Source organism: Arthroderma uncinatum (genome assembly GCF_011692745.1).
Source record: "Arthroderma uncinatum strain CBS 119779 chromosome Unknown scaffold2, whole genome shotgun sequence".
NCBI lineage: Eukaryota > Fungi > Ascomycota > Eurotiomycetes > Onygenales > Arthrodermataceae > Arthroderma > Arthroderma uncinatum.
Window position 1 is genome coordinate 3870220 of NW_022983864.1, and position 17006 is coordinate 3887225.

The window sequence follows — 17006 nt, forward strand, 5'->3', positions numbered from 1 at the left end:
TAACCCATGGGCCGCTCTACCCGTTCTATTACTTTGCATTTACCCAGCTTCAAGCATTAGAGATGATTGGCCACAGAGTTAACAGTTGAGAGTGTCACGCGAGGAGCTTCTGAACTTGGAAGTTTCCAAGGTGGATTGGAACAGTCATCGGGAGAGATTCGGGCAAACGGCACACTACTTCAACTTATACGCTCGATGTTCGAGGCGTTTATCTAGCCACTTATGTGCTTGTATTCTTTGACTATGGTTTTGACCGCTATGACAGGGTAGTGGCAAGATGAATGCGAATGGAAAGGGACTTTATATTGAAGGGCTTTCTATTCCACTCGCAGCCATGACTTTATCTACAATGGCAACTGTCTCTGCATAGATGGGTTGGGCCTCGGAGAATCTCCTCCTTATCCGTTTCTTCCCTGGTGCTTGGGGTGAGCTCCATCCAGCAATTGCCCCTGTGATGGTGCTCGGTTCCATGATGATAAGCAGGAGTTTAAAGCTAGTAATAAAGGAACCGTTGGCAATCCTGGCGATCGCTATAGCCATGTTTGCTAGCTGTTGGTCACCCCCACTAGTAGATCTTGGAGGTTTGGCTACGTGGGCTTTCATGGCTCCCCTGTTAAATGCATCTAGCTACAACTTTGCATCTAGGGATCATTAAACAGGAACCTCTATATATAGCTCTAATACTAGTACTTACCAATACCTACAAAGAAGCCAGTCAGCTCATATGATATATATCTATTCATGTAGATATATATGTATCGGCCGACAATAGCCTAGATTCTGGCTCGTTAAGGATTTATCTGATTAAGAGTTCATCTAACAGGAATTCATCTAATAGTCCTAGTATACTTATAAAAAGTAACCTTAGTATGCAATGCTTATATCGTGACAAATATATTACCTAGGCGTCCCCCATTTTTTTTTATTCTACAATCTATAATAGCTTTAACCATTTATATAACGGACACAAATTGTTTATATTTAAGTTTTAAGACTATGGGTACTCAGTCAACGCAATACGAAAAACGTGAAGCAACTGAAGATGAAGTTAAGAACCTTCAACATGTTGTTGACTCCGTGCCGAGTGTTGTTTGGGTAGCTCTCTTAGCTGGTGCAGCAGAACGGTTTACATTCTATGCTATAACAACTCCATGGCGTAAGTACTAAGTTATTTAGCCGCGATACCAACTAGATACTAATCTCCCGTAGAGAATTATATACAAAATGGTCGGGACAGCATTGCAGTTCCCGGCGCTCTAGGGCTTGGTCAAGCAACCGCTACAAATATATCCAATGCCTTCGCTTTCTTCTCATTTTTGTCCCCTCTGCCATTTGCTATTCTCTCAGATGCATGGCTAGGACGTTACAAAACATCATGCATCAGTTTTTCGTGGGTTCCTCTTTCATCTTATAATTTAGTATGAAACTAACTCATTGATAGCCTTAATGTTTGTGGGTGTTTAGCGCTCTTCGTTACCTCACTTCCATATGTGACAAAAGATTCTATCAAAATCATTGGGTTGGCCATTTCTATGGTATTCCTGGGACTTGGAACAGGCGGCGTCAGGGCCACTGTCTCTCCGTTTATAGGTAATTCAAATCAACCTTTTGGAGCTTATCAAACTAATCATCTCCTACTACAGGCGAGCAGTATGCAGTCTCGGCTCCACGGCTGATAGTCAATAAAAAGGGTAAAAGATTTGTGACAGATCGAACGTTGACTCTTCAATATATATATAATGTTTTCTACTGGTGAGTAAAGCCCTAGATTACAGAACGTTGTACTTGGCTAATATGATTATAAGGTTCACCAATATTGCAGGCATGTCTCTGATTGCTTCAACATATTTGGAGAAAACTGTTGGCTTCTGGGCCGCTTACCTCTTGCCATTGTGTTCGGTTTGGATTTTGATCCCTTTGATGCTGTTTTGGCAGAAAAAATTCGGTAGGTTGTTAGAATCTAGTCTCTACCTAAATATTATATTGATGTCGAAAAGTCAAGCTAGCACCACAGGGGAATGTTCTACCATGGGCAGCAAAGGTCATTGCATGTTCAGTCCGAGGGGGCTTTCGATTAGATGCAGCAAACCCAGAATACCAAGCACAGAGGCATGGGAGAGAGGTTCCATGGGACGAGCGATTTGTTTTGGAGATGAAAAAGGGCCTGATGGCCTGTAAAGTTATGTACGTCAGTTCGCAAGCCCTATATTGTTCGTCACTTGCTCACATTTTTAGCCAGGGCCTGCTTTGTACCGTTCTATCTGTGTACCAGCCAAATCACAAACAATTTGGTTTCTCAAGCTGGTCAGATGCGGCTAGGTGGGATCCCAAATGACACGGTTCAGGCGCTCAATGCTATTGCTTGCATTATTCTAGGCCCGGTCATCCAAAAGCTTCTCTATCCTACACTTCAAAAGCATGGATTTTCATTTGGGCCCATTGCTAGAATGACCACAGCATTTATGCTGATGAGCACCTCGATGGCATTCTCCGCAGGATTGCAAAAGTTGATATACTCGAGGGGACCATGTTATGACCACCCTCTTGCATGCCCTGATTCGAAGAACGGTAGTATACCCAACGACATCAGCGTCTGGGCACAAACACCCGTATATTTCCTGCTGGCAGGTGGGGAGATTCTGGGGTTTGCAACTTTATCAGAGTATAGCTACTCTAAGGCACCCCAGGACATGCGCAGTTTAGTGCAAGCGTTGCGTCAGGTAACTGCAGGCATTGGATCTGCTCTTGGAATCGCCATCTCACCCCTTGCGGTAGACCCAAAGATATTATACCTATATACGGGTATAGCAGCGACGATGTTGGTTAGTGCCCCATGGTTCTGGCTGTTGTTCCGGAATTACGACAAGATCGATGAGGAGCTTAATTGCATGGAATCAATTCAGCCTTCTAACAATGGCCAGAGGGAGGAAACCACATCTACTGCCCGCCCATGAGAGAAGATTTCATTTGGTAAGTCTGCGCATATATACATTGCTCACTCTCGAGATTTGGTCAGAATACCTAGTATAAAACAACACTGGAGAACGAAACTCCAAGGACACACTGTTAGGTAGCTATGTACTTAAAATTGATAGAGCTACGGTGCTATGATATAAGTCAATCTATATTATACTTAGTATTGATTCTTTCGCTTCAATAACATACTCGAGTAGTTATATTGCTGATTTAGATTTTTCTATTTATCTCATAGGCTTACTATGACGCTGACGAGTCTAGATAATATTTAGCCAGATATATTTTCTCCATGTTAACAATGTACTCAAGGAGGTTCACAGCTTCTTTGATTTACCTGTTTGCCCGGTACGTCCTAGCGATCGTGAGCCATGATATTAATCAGTCTGGACGGTTTTCAGCCAGAGATATCTTGTCTACTTTGGCAACCCACGAATATTAAGTGAGCCACGCAGAGAGGTAGAATCTATACATTATATCGAGGCCATGAAGTTACACGTATGTCATGTCTAATCAAATTTCTAGCCATGTTACGATATTTCAAGATTGTAAAATACAACTCGACATCAACCAAGAGCAAAGCAACAAACAGGACAGAAAAGTCTAACGCACAACAAATCAAGAATACTAAATGTGGGAGTTGTTCAGAAAGCCTTGAGAATGATGCTGTATCGCTTGCTTGCGTTGAAGGGATATGACTGGAACAGCAGAAGCAGTGCAATCAATATGCTTTAAAAGCGGAGGGGGAAAATAACCGTTTGCCCGAAAGGAGTGTGTAAGAGGCAATAACAAAAAAAGCTTTTTGTAAGGGCAGTAATGGGATGTAGCAGAAGTGTGCTTGTGGGTTGAATAATTGATTTGTAAAATGAGAGTGGAATAGGATTATTAAACCACCCATTTTTTGCACTTTCGAATTGGGCATGGGGAGGAATGCAATGTATGGGATGCGATGGAGAAGCTGCAGGGCTTGATCAGATAAAAAATGATCGGGGATGCGCAAATGGCATATAACATAGTCATAAAAGGGAATGTGTGTTTAAATATGAAAAAAAAATTGTAATGATTCCAGGTCCAGGTCCAGATCCCGCACGCCAGTAATAAACATCAAAAATACAGCTAGGAGATAACTCGTAAGGGAAAAAAAAAGGGTACCCGCATGAGCGTTGTGAGTGTTGATAAATCGTGCAAGTGACCGCCGCAAGATCCACGTAACACATCGCATCATCAAGACGGATCAGTCTAGAAATTGGAGGCCGGGTTGACTGGTCCTGGCTTATGATACTGGTCGAGAGTCGACTTGAACGGGCTGTTTCCAGGAGCTTCATGAGTCTGAGAGCCCACGGCGGCACCGGTCTGGATCAGATCATCGTCATCGTTGTCAGCACGAGCATTTCTCTTGCGTCGTAGTCTGAAGAAGACGATGGCTAGACCGCCGAGGATGATGGCACCGCCAACACCGACGACGACACCGATGATGGTGTTGCGGGTTTGAGGGCTCATGCCACTGCCGTTGCCGCCGTTACCACCACTGCCAACGGTGGGTTCGGGTGCCGGTGGGGTAGAGACAGACGATATAGTCGACTGGGTGACGGCTCCATCACTGTTGGTGTATGTCTGGATGATGATGATGGTCGTGGGAGTAGCAGTCGGCTTCGGGGTGGTTTTGGGCTTTTGAGAAGGCTGGTTTGTTGGCTGGTTGTTCGTGGGAGTTGGGCTGTTTGATGTCTTATCGGTTGGCCTCGTGGGAGTGTCCGTCGGGGTTGGATCACTCGTTGGAGGAGTTGTGGGAGTGTCCGGCGGCGAGGTTGGCGGAGTAGAGGTCGGCTTGTCAGAGGTTGGAGGCGTGGTTACCTTGTCCGATGTGGTGTGGTCGCTGGTGGTCGGCTCATCGGTGGGAGAAGAAGTAGGCGGCGTAGATGGTGGCGTCGTGTTCTTGTCCCCGCTGTTGTTGCCCGACTTTGACGGGTCTGTGGGCGTAGGCAGTTTGTTATTGCTGTCCGTGAGAGGAGTATCTCCGCTTAGTATCTGGCGACGATGGCGGCCATGGTGACGGTTGGGGATCGGCTGCTGGCCGATGACAACGACGGCCAGGAGAGCAACGCAGAGAAGGACGAAGGAGAACCGTGATGACCACCGCATTGTGTCGTGCCTGAGTAGCCTTATATCCTGATGGTAGAGCAATCCGCTCGTTCCGCGCAAAACGGCGTAGAAGTCCTTCCCCGGCGGTCGATGAGGGCGACTAGCGGCAGCGGAAGCGAGTTCAAGAAAGAGAGAGACGAAGTATTAGTATTAAAGTAGAAGAAAGACGCCCGTAAGCGAGAGTCGAGTCAGATGAACGAGTGACGGCTTGGAGAGAGTCCAAGGAACTGCGGGCTTCGATGTAACTAAAAGCAACGAACTTCGTCGTTCTCTTCGCGCAAGTCGAAGAAAAAAGGTCAGGGGGATGAAAAAGGCCGAAAGAGGAAAAAGTGAGACAGGGCAGAAGGATGGGTCACGGTACTCTTATGTAAGCAGTACCTGAGCGTATCGGGGCGTATCAGATGCGTATCCGCTGTCTTGCAAGGGGCGCCCTGATTGGTTCCTGGTCCGTGCCTGGCCCGTCCACTATCGTTACCGCTCGTACCACTATTGTACCACGGCTGTATCGGCGGGCCCCACTTATTACTTGGCGCGTTTATATAAACATGCTGACCTAAGCTAGGTTACATCAGCGAAGGAAGACGGAGATGCGACTCTGCGATGACATGGAAGAAACACTGCGATGATATGGAAGAAACACTGCGGGAAGAGGACGCGATGGCACCGTCCGAGATCTGACTATGGTTGGCTGAAAGTCGCATGTTGATCTCCAGCACACGACACGACGCCAAACATCTCTCAGCCACGAAAGTAACTACGGAGAACATATCATGCATGCAGGCTCATCCGACGGCTGAAACGGTGAAACGGCCAGGGACCCCTCCATCCATGCTTCAACGCGAGCCTGAAAGGGTATTGGGCGGAATATATTTAGAATGGTGGACACGGCCCTGTCGTCAGCAGCCTGATCTACGGGGTACATACAGTACTACGACGCCCTGGATGCAACGCTCGTTAAGCAGGAGATATTATTGGGTTTTTCATAGAAAATACGCAAAAGCCAACGCAGAAACAAACTGGCAAGGACAAAGGAAAAGCATAAAGTCACTAAAGTCATGAACCAAACCGACAGTGGCGCCCCTATAAGTCACTAACCCTTGGGTATAAGTGATGGCGGATTGTATAGTTTTCCCCCTTCAGTACGCCCAAACCATTAACGCTCCCTACTCTAAGTCTTGATAAGAGTTAAAAAAGGAAGATGAAGAAACTGGCAGTGCAAGAGGTTACTCCCTCGGCTCAGAAACGAATGCTCTCGTTCCTCTTACATAAAGGATTTAGGCCTCTATCAGCAAGCGGGACCAAGACGTTAAATATGGCCCTCGAGGCGTTGGGACTGAAGTTTTCGTTGCTGATATCGTAAAACGATGTGGCCAGGCAAAGCTCCTTTCCATAGCTTTTTTTGACTGAAAACAAAAAGAGTCAGCAAGAGACACGTTGAATGGATCCTGACACGATCGTGCATGGTACTTACTGACGCCCTCTATAAGATCTGACAACCCACATATCAGCTTCGAGGTATCTTGCTGAAGTCCCATTCTCCAAGCGTCTACCTGGCCGGCAGTTGACTGCTGCTGGTTCGACTGACGGCGGTTCGGCTGCTGCTGAGCATCTGCTCTCATTCTGATCATATCTTTAATGGCCGTCCCAAACGTAGCGTATACCAACTCGCTAACATAGTAAACATCTTTATTCATATCATCTATCTCCGCTCTCGCGGAAAGGTCGTTGGCGGTGGCATCGCTGAGACAGAAGCGTATGAACTGGTTGAGGTGGTTGGAAAGACTCAAGAAGAGCAGCGTGCTCATGACATGTCCGACAAAAGTATCGTTTCTCGCGCATATCAGATCATGTAGCTGCTCGGATATGTGGCGGATAAGTCGCTCCACAATCTTTTGTGCAACCGATCTGAACTGCTTCGAAATCTCGTGCCGTTCGTCCTTGTCAAGCCCTTCGCCGTTCACCTCCAGCGGGGTACACATCAAATATATCGCGAAAAATAGCTTTACTGAGCAATTAAGCATCATATTGGACTTGTTTTCTTGATCTTTCATCATCGTAGCAGCGGGCGTACGTGACACAGCACCTGCAGAAACCGCAACGCAGAAATCACACACAATGTCCAGGGCCTCCAAAACCCAGTCATCAGCACGGCAAAATGCTTGCTTGCACGACTGTCTAAGATCCTTGGTTGTGACAATGTCGAGCCACTCGTTCCACTTTGCCGTTAACTCCTCAGGGCCATCCCGTAGGTATATCGCGGAGGTTTGAGGGGTGTGGGCAGATGGGTATTGTTGTAGTTCTCCTGAGCGCTGCAGCATGTGAGGATATGCAGGTTTAGATTTAACCCGTACAGCCTGGAGGGTGAAAGATGGTCCAGTTCCCGCTTTTAGCTGGATGAGACAGTTCTCTAGCTGCTGCCCATCACCGGCTTCTCCTTCTCCGTTAGCCCCTTGTTCTTGTTCTCCTGCTTGGGCTTCCTCGGCTCGATTCCTCTTTCTTCGTTCAATCCAGTTTATAAGCTTTCCTGTAAAAGATAGTTAGCATTTATGGGTATAAGTACAAAGGCATAGTTATACATACCCGGAAAGATGATCTTCAATAACTCCGATAACCGAGGGGTAGAGCACGGCAGATGGAAAAACCTAGAGCTTTTCACTTCTTTGCATTGTTCGCATATCGGGCCGCCGGTGCACTATAAGTGTTAGCCACCGCAGACTAGATATCAGCTGGAACTTGCCTACCTTTTTCTTATAAGTTTTACACCTCCAGCAACGCTGCCTCCGTGGGACCCCATGTTCGCGTGTCTGAGCATCTTCTGGCTCAGGGTGGACCTCATCGCCGACGCTATGGCGACCATGTATTCCTCTATTATCATTGCCCTCTGGACTTACGTCTTGTGGGCCAAATGGCATAGAAACGTTACCATAAGAGCCCGATAAGCCAATTGCTATACCTTCACTAGGTTTTGTAGGCCGTCGAGCAATCGGAACAGGCAAATGGCCGCTCCTGGGAGGCATTCGATGGGTCCCATGTGGTATAGGGGTGTTACCAGAGCGACCAAATAGCCCAAATGCTCTACCTCCACTGTGTTGTATTGGCCCTGGAGCAACCAGGGCAGGCGAGGGGCCACTACTGGAAGGCATTCGATGAGTGTCAGGCGATATAGGAACATCACTAGAAGGGCCTGGTAGGTTAATTGCTCTACCGTCATTCTGCTGTGTAGGCTGTGGCGTATCTGGGGCAGGCGAAATGCCACTCCCTGGAGGTATTTGATTGGTGCCAGGCGGTATAGGAGCATCAGTTGCTATATCGTCACCTTGCCGTGTAAACCGTGGATCGGTCAATGTAGGCATTACGCAGGCCCATGGTTCGTCTGGCCGAAAATCGCTGCGTTCCCGTGTGAATAAACGGATAACTTCTACATCCACGGTACGATCCGTAGTGCGAGATTCTACTATGGCAACAGACTATATTAGTTGTTGTTTCTAAATATTAACAATCAAGGTACCCATACCACTTTTCATTGTCAGGGAGGTCAACACATCGCCATGTAGACACGAAGTGTCGCCCATTGACTCGTGTCCGTCAGTTGAGACTCTGAGATCAGTCGCATCGTGTGCGTGAGATGGCCACGGCAGCATGTCCGTGCCGGTTCCCCCGGTTGAACCACTGGTTAGAGAGGGTGTGCCATCGGGACGATAATTTCCTTCGGTTACCGACAGCGCCTCGCTAAAGAAGGTAGGGCATGGGTTGATATGTCCCTCCAGGTCGGCAAAAGGGTCATTGGTAGGCTCGTTTTGCGTGTCTACGTCGTGGTACAGCCCAGTGAGTTCTCTATCGTTGGTAAGCTGTGGAGTAGTTCCACCAAATTCCACCAGGCCGGGAGTGCTAGTTAGAATATCGTCGTCGACATTCTGCTCAATATGCTCGTTGCGGTCTGTAGAACCCCATGAGTGATGCGATGCATCAAGATCAAAGAAATAGTCCATTTACGAAGCAGGCAAGCTCCGTCACGACCTAGGTATGCGTGAGGGGAAAGAGATAAGGTCGATTGGCAAGAGATTGGCCACGCTGAGATATATACCCCTGATGAGACACAAGGCCTGGTGCCGTTTACACAGGCTTGCGAGGTGTCTTCGAGAGGAAGACCTCATTCCTCTTGGATTATTTTAACCATAGATATATTTTCTCCAGCGAAGTTGCGACCGCTGATGACATGGCCATCGTCCAATTATTGCGCTAATCCGGAGTACATAAGCATGCATCAGCGCGACCTAAGGGGATTGGGCATGGGCTCGGAGGGCAGTAAGCGGCCTTGCAGCCACTGTCGTCGCCCTCGCTGGAGGCTTACTCAATGCGTACTCACGAGAAGACACACACGGAAAACCGTTCATCCTCGAGTGGGAAGTCGTCAGGGTTACTAGCTGTAGATCCGACAATTCGCGAACATACAACTCCCACTTCCAAATATCGAAGGCTAAGGCCTAGCAAAGTACTCGTTTTGGGTATCACGCGGGAAAACTGATTCTGGCGGCTGCGTCATCGTTCCCTCGGAGAAAGGAAATCCGTGGTTAGGTAGATTTCTCGCGCTCTTTTCTCGATAACATATAGCAACTGCCTGACTAGGCCGGGAGATGCTATACACGTCAACCCATCGTGTTAGGGTTCCCGAAGTATACCAATATACTCCTGGTCAATTGTCATTGAAAATTGAGTTCGAAAATAGGTAGAGTGCATAACAATGCTCCTCTATAAGACGAGCTTCTCTTTACCGATACCGAATACTAAGCGATCTGATCGTAGTTGAAGGAGCGTCATCCTTGCAAATGCCAAGGACCCCTCAGTAAATTCGAGTTCTCCGCACAAGGCGTAGATATATTCTGTAAGCGCTGCCCGTGCTCATGGTTAGTCGAGGTTTCATCACGAGTATCTTCTGGATAGTCCATGGTTGCAGTATTCCTCTTTCGTGAAGTTGCAAGAAGATGGCAGAAATTTGCCTGTGTGAAGCGAAAATAAACAAAAACAAGACCAGACTAGTTAACTAGCCGTCGACCAATTGGCTGCTAGGAAGAATAGCTTTCTGATATCTCACTCCTTCTAGAATGAGTGGATTTTTTTTCGCTCCCTGAAATCCCCAGCCCATATCTCCGATAGCAAGGTCTCTGCTGGAGATATTCGTAATTTTCAAGGATAATACCACAATGCAAGACCATGTTGAAGTTGGCCGTTGCAGGATATAGCAGGCAACACGGAAGGGCCGGATATATACCTTGCTAATAAAATGGAGACGGACACAGGCGCGAGTCGCTTCCATGACCCCACGCAGATGTCGTTGATCTGACTGCAGTCTTCAAGGTCGTTCATATATGAGTTCCCTAAGAGTCTCGGTGACTCATTTAACGCGTTGACGGGGGTCGCTAGAGGCCTAGTCGTACCAAACGTGTCAGCTTCCAAATGGAGGAGTGGCTTGCAGCTGCTATTGGAGAGAGAATGCGCCGTTCCGCCAGCCTGCATTGATGTTCAATAGTGAAAGGGATCGCCCTTCTGTACCAGCAATTCTGCAGTTCTAGAAACTCAGATGCAATATATATCTGAGACTCACTGTGCATCGTGATCAGCCAGTTCTTTGTTTGAAGAAGATTTTCACATATTATCAGACGGAGATCGAGAAGTTCAACAGCAACGGAGAGTTCAAAGCCGTCTCAATAAAGTATTTTTTAAGGAGTTGGTTACATAAGTAAGCGGATCGGCCTTTGACCGTTTAGGCAATATATACTCCCTCTCTCTCTCTATCCCTCATCTGGTGAAACAGATGAAATTAGTGTATCATATATAGTGTAGCTGAGTCAGGAATCCCAGCCAATAGTTAACTATACTAATTTATATAAAAATCTATTAGTTAAAGAATTTTTAATTAAATACTCGATTGGGAAAAAGGCATATTATCCAGCAGGGGATGCAGTATATTTTCGTCGCCAGGGCGGTATGATTACTTATGTGTCAATATGCAACTTAGCTGATTTAACAACAGAGTGCGAGTGGCGAACTGGTACTATTGATAATGAGACGTCTAGTACTCAACTACACGTAGTATATATGTTTATCTCGACGCTTAGATAAATATGGAGTTAACAGCAATGTTAGGTCAGAGATGACACCACCGAGCAAACCGAAACCATCAATGCCGAATACATTCGAGAACAGATATAACACGAAAAGCTCCACTCTACTCTAGACCCGCCACCTGCTCTAGCGACCTCAGAATCCATTTCCAAAGTCTGTCATCAGCGACAAATATACTCCCATTGCGTCGTATACCTCTATTGTCAACTTTGTGGTAACGAGATGTCCATTCGGAAACTAGTGTCAATTTCCTTGATACTGCTAGACCAACCATGTCTCTCTGAAAGTAGGCTGCCTCACGCCGCATTACACGGTCTAAAGGTTTATCGTCTTGTTTTATTTCCTCATGCTTTTGTACGTAGCAATTGGATAGCTGTTGTGACCAAAAAAATGCCGAGAAGTCCAGGTTATTTTGGTTGCTTAATCGCCAGATCTCTTCAAAGTGGTAGTAGCCCCCCGAAGAATCAAAACTCACTAGCCGATAGAATAACCAAAAGAATCTGTGACTTGGAAAGGCTCGCGGTTCGGCAGGTATTGTACCTCCCGCAGATATCGACTTGCTTAGTCCGTCTTCAAACGCAGCAACCAAAGGGGCCTCCAGTTCGTCTCGGGATTGCGGAAGACCAGGCGCCATGAGAAGAGCTGATAGAGGGACGGATGAGCAGAATGCCCAATCAATAATGCACGTAATTCTGCAATCGTCATCCACAAATATATTGTTCACATTGAGATCAGGATGATGCAAGGCAAATTCAGGGTTGGTATTAAGGGGGCCCGTTATCGCTCATTTCATCATCCATTTTGATGCTATTGCACGTAAAGAATGTCCGACTAATATATAGTCAGTGCGATTGTCAGAGCCGTCGATTTTAGAACCAAGAGTAACAAATTTATTCCACTGATCGCACGCTCTGCGGTATTCGTGATCGTCATTATATCTCTCGCGGGTCGGCAGGGGCGCCAAAAAAGCAGTGGTGATGAAGTTAGAGACACTCGGCATGCTGCACAAATCCTAATACCAGCGCATCAACGTATTCCTTCTCACAGGAGAATGGGCCTCGGGGTAATTCATCCAAGCTACCTCTGTCAAAGTCCACCAGTCCCCGTGATAAACAGCTCCCCACCTGAAAATGACCATCGTCTTCCTCAAAAAGTGAGCCGATCTGTTCGAACTGGAGTTGTGAAAGCTGCCACGTTATGGTGCCCAGTTGAGATAATACCTTAGTCTTTTCTTTTAACGATAAAGCCGGTTTTTGTGATCCCTGTGGCTTCCACTTTGCGCTGAGGGGGAAACCCCTGGCTTTGCTCATTAAAATATAGGGAGCTCTAATACTATTGTTTTTCGAGCAACTTTTTGGCGATTAGCGGGATACCAGGACAGCCTCCCTCCATATTCAATCATACCTATACGCGTACACTTCTGGGACAGGTATGGCTGAATGTGAATTGATATATTTTAACGTAGCCGCCTCGCTCGCTACTAATTTTTGGATCGTCTCTGGAGACCGGATTGTGCCATCATACCGTGGAGATCGAAATACCCATTCTACTCCATCACCGCCCAGTACAAGCTGCCGCCTACTGGTACTTGAGTAACATCACAAGAGCAGCACTTCCCAAAACGCAAGGAGCTTGCAAGCTGTCAGAGTGCATCAATATTGAAAACTGCATGGCGAAAGATGTTGAGAGTCATACTATGTTTTCATGTAGTGAGACATGCTGAAATGATGGAGATATGAGATATGAAATGCTGGGAAAAGGAAAATATTCCGATGGAAAGCAGAAAGCTTGCATCAGTCCCACACATTATGCACTCAACGGCCCGCCAGATCCACATAATAGCGTTGGGCTACGAACTTTCTCTTTGGGCTACAGTTACATGGCTGGGAAGGGTCAAAGATGCCAGGACAACCGACGGAAAAGACACTCATCACCCAGTATCAGACGGAGTTATACTACGGTACTACATTTGTTATACCTAGTACTAATCACCACCTCCATGATCAGGCCAGCAGCCTTATTACAACAAGGACCACATTACTACACATACCCTCAAAGATGTCTCTTGAGTATTCCCACGCCAGCTATAGTCCTGGCAGGAAGATTGCAGAGCAAGAACCCGAAGATATCTCCGACACCAACAGCTCACAGACCCAGCGAGATATCATTCCAGGGGCGTTTTTCCTAGAGAATAATATTCTTGCGGCCTTTTGTTTATTCGAGGGTTTGCAGGAAACCATAATAAAGGTTCATGGTATCTAGTCAAAGTACAAATCGGGGTACATCAACCTCACAGCAGCGGTAGTGATAACCAATACGGCATCTGAGCAAGCTCGGAAGACCTGTGAGAGCTTTATAGCCACGTACCCTGATCTCTCTGGAACTGCCGTTTTGCCCAAACTAATGTATGATTTCGCATGCCAACTGCGCGGGGAAGATCCAGCACCCACCTGGCTGATATCGAGCCTAGTATCAACCATCGCTTTAGCCACTATAAAGAGCTAGCCCTCTATAGGAGAAAGCTCTTGCTTTTGATCTCGATCTAGTACTTATATTATCTTTTTTTATTTTTTTATTTTTCTCTTTATATATACTGTGCCTGTCCCTGATTACAAATATCCGCCTTCTCACGTGATCTGTTGCTATGTAAATACTGCCTTCTTATTGGTTGTCACGAGTGGGTCTTGCCCCTGACCAATCAAAACGAGCGTCACTCTGCATGACCACTCGGCAGGAGGATGACTAAGCTCGGCCCAAAGCAGCTCTGGCACTTTCTTCCTCTTCTTCCTCTTCTACTTTCTCCTCCTCCTCCTCCTCCTCCTCCGCCTCTCCTTTATCCTCCCTCACCTTGCTGTCCCCTAGCACCATCGTTCGCTTCGCACACCAGTCAACTGCCACTCGCTTAGGCTGTCTTAAACAATGGCTTCTGTCGCCCGTAACCTCTCCAGAGCTTTTGCTCGCGGCGCTACGCCCGTTACCTCCTCCGTCAGATCCTCGGCAACCCGCAATGCTGCCCGATTCGCCCTTCCTGCACAGACCTACAGAGCTTCTTCGCGAAGAGGTTACTCCTCCGCTGCCGAGCCTCAAAAGTCTTCGTCTGGAATGTACTGGGCTCTCGGAGCTGTCGTCCTCGCCGCTGGTGGTACCTACTACTACATGAACAACGAGAGCTTCGCTGCTGCTCAGAAGCCTTTCGTCCCAACCAAGGAAGACTACCAGAAGGTGTACGATGAGATTGCGCATCTTCTCGTAGAGAAGGATGACTATGACGATGGCAGCTACGGACCTGTAAGAATTACCGCTTATCCAGCATTAAAGACAAAACGGTAACTGACATAAAACTTCTTTAATAGGTTCTCGTCCGTTTGGCCTGGCACGCGTCTGGTACCTACTGCAAAGACTCCAAGACCGGAGGAAGCAACGGTGCCACCATGAGATTCGACCCCGAAGCTGGCCACGGAGCCAACGCTGGTCTCAAGCATGCCCGTGACTTCTTGGAGCCTGTCAAGGGTGAGTCTCAACTCCGATAATACGATAATAAGAACATCACTAACTTCCTTCATTCCGATCTAGCCAAATTCCCATGGATCTCGTACTCTGATCTCTGGACTCTTGCTGGTGCCTGTGCCATCCAGGAGCTGCAAGGTCCCACCATCCCATGGAGACCCGGCCGCAAGGACGGTGAGGCTGCCGCCTGTACCCCAGACGGTCGTCTCCCCGATGCTTCCAAGGACCAGAAGCACATTCGAGACATCTTCGGCCGCATGGGCTTTGATGACCGTGAAATTGTTGCTCTCTCTGGTGCTCACGCCCTTGGCCGTGCCCACGCCGATCGATCCGGCTACGACGGCCCATGGGACTTCAGCCCTACCGTCATGACCAACGAGTTCTTCAAGCTCTTGCTCTCTGAGAAGTGGGTTAACAAGAAGGTATGTTATAGTCACACTTCCCCTCCATATGCCGACATGATCTAACTTAAATCACAGTGGTCCGGCCCCGCACAACTCACCGACAACAAGACCAAGACCCTGATGATGCTTCCCACCGACATGGCCCTGGTCAAGGACCGTGAATTCAAGAAGCACGTCGAGCGCTACGCCAAGGACTCTGACGTTTTCTTCAAGGAGTTCTCTGAAGTTTTCGTCAAGCTCCTTGAACTTGGTGTCCCATTCGAGTCTAAGCCAGAGGATCGATTCGTCTTCAAGACCTCCGAGTAAATTAGTCAACCCGCAAGGTCCTTGAAACAACACGAGCCTGAAAAGGTGACTAAAACGAAAATGGAAGAAGACTTTGGCTCTTTTGTATGAGTTAACGTTACGACAGCTTCCACTCCACCCTTCATGTATCACTTCTATCTACTTCCCCTTTCTTACGCAAATACCTCGTTTGCTTGTACCGGTTAAATATCCACACTACCTAGATTCATTTGCCTAGATCCATTTAACTTAGCGTCTTTCATCAATTCAGGATTCTTCAAATGCCCTCACTCATATCATGACCTACAAGGAGTTTCAACACGTCTTGTTTTTTATACTATTACTTCTGCTATTTACTCTAGTAGGATACACGTCATCGTATATGACGGACCAATCTCCACTCCTGTTGCTATTTGTTGGATCAACTCTAATGAAACAATGAAATAGGTCCTTAAAAAAATATGGAGAAGCCAGTATGCGTATATAAAAATACCACTGTCTTTTCTATCCGTGACAAATCCTATATTACATATATTACCCGTCCTTAGAAATATAGACCTCCCGCGTAGGTTGCTTCCCCGTCTCAATGCGCCTGTACAGCCCGCCCTTTCAAAACTTCCCAAGCACCAGCTCTTTGGCCATCAGGTCTGCAGTCAAGGCACAAGTCTTCCAAAGGTTGACAAAGTCAAGGTTACTAGTAAACGACTCCACCAGTCCGAACGGAAGCATACTTGGAATCCAGCCTATAAATCACCAATATGACCATGTTAGCATCTCACTCTTTGCTCATCCCCGAAAACAAAGGATTTACTCACCTTGCGCCAGCTCCAAAGCCCATCCATCCATGGCATAATGAATCGACTGCCCTCTCGGCAAATGATTCACATCTCCAGGGTAATATGTTGTCGCCTCAAGCTGTCCTGGCCTATACGCCTTTTCAGTGCCATTGAGAATGACAAAGTAGTCATCTGCCAAGTGAAGGCCGGAGTGTCCATTGGAGTAGATAGGAGTGCCGTAGAAGATCAGATATTCTGTGACTGATGCGTGGAGGATAACGAATGCTCCCATTGCACTTCCGTGGTTGCTATTAAATAGTTAGTCTAAATCATGTACTCGTCTCATTCCAAAAGTATAATTATTGGGAATATGAGAATCTAGGGCAGAGAGAACGAAACATGTAAGGGAAGTATACCTCCATATCCACTTATCGGTATCAGTAGTAAAAGGCGCAACATGCTGGCTGCCATATTCTTCCCGAAGAGCATCGTTCAAATCCACCATTAACGCAGTAACGTTATTTGGGTGTCGGCTGATCGACGCCTTCGCCAGCTCCTGAAGCCTTGCAGGCTTGAAGATGTAGAAGTTACTGAGATTCGAGTCCAACCAGTAAAAGAGAACCGTAAGAAGGGACAATGTCCCGATCAGAGTGCCGGCGCGCATTATGGGGGAGCCTGGTGTATAGTGCACGAATGAACAACCAACCGAACAGCTATAGTCAGGACGTCTTTTAGTGAAAAAAATGAAAAGAAGGATACGATGCACATTCAAATAATGCTGGGGAAGCAGCAATATTTA

At 47.1% G+C, this 17006-nt stretch overlaps 4 protein-coding genes across 4 annotated transcripts; 1 reads left to right on the forward strand and 3 right to left on the reverse strand.

The window, feature by feature from the left end:
- Positions 1 to 4212: 4212 nt before the first annotated feature.
- On the reverse strand, positions 4213 to 5112 carry GIQ15_03149 (uncharacterized protein; the record flags this gene model as incomplete). The annotated part of the gene is made up of 1 exon (XM_033550566.1): positions 4213 to 5112. The coding sequence occupies one exon, from the start codon at positions 5110 to 5112 to the stop codon at positions 4213 to 4215; it is 900 nt and encodes a 299-aa protein (XP_033407727.1).
- Positions 5113 to 6348: 1236 nt separating this feature from the next.
- Positions 6349 to 9101, reverse strand: GIQ15_03150 (uncharacterized protein; the record flags this gene model as incomplete). The annotated part of the gene is made up of 5 exons (XM_033550567.1): positions 6349 to 6515; positions 6584 to 7636; positions 7693 to 7804; positions 8004 to 8566; positions 8621 to 9101. 5 exons carry the CDS (start codon positions 9099 to 9101, stop codon positions 6349 to 6351), a joined length of 2376 nt encoding a protein of 791 aa, XP_033407728.1.
- A 5053-nt stretch (positions 9102 to 14154) lies between these two features.
- GIQ15_03151 (cytochrome c peroxidase) lies at positions 14155 to 15452 on the forward strand (the record flags this gene model as incomplete). The annotated part of the gene is made up of 4 exons (XM_033550568.1): positions 14155 to 14523; positions 14589 to 14745; positions 14809 to 15164; positions 15222 to 15452. 4 exons carry the CDS (start codon positions 14155 to 14157, stop codon positions 15450 to 15452), a joined length of 1113 nt encoding a protein of 370 aa, XP_033407729.1.
- Positions 15453 to 16040: 588 nt separating this feature from the next.
- Positions 16041 to 16871, reverse strand: GIQ15_03152 (C-8 sterol isomerase; the record flags this gene model as incomplete). The annotated part of the gene is made up of 3 exons (XM_033550569.1): positions 16041 to 16174; positions 16247 to 16515; positions 16624 to 16871. 3 exons carry the CDS (start codon positions 16869 to 16871, stop codon positions 16041 to 16043), a joined length of 651 nt encoding a protein of 216 aa, XP_033407730.1.
- Between the last annotated feature and the right edge of the window lie 135 nt (positions 16872 to 17006).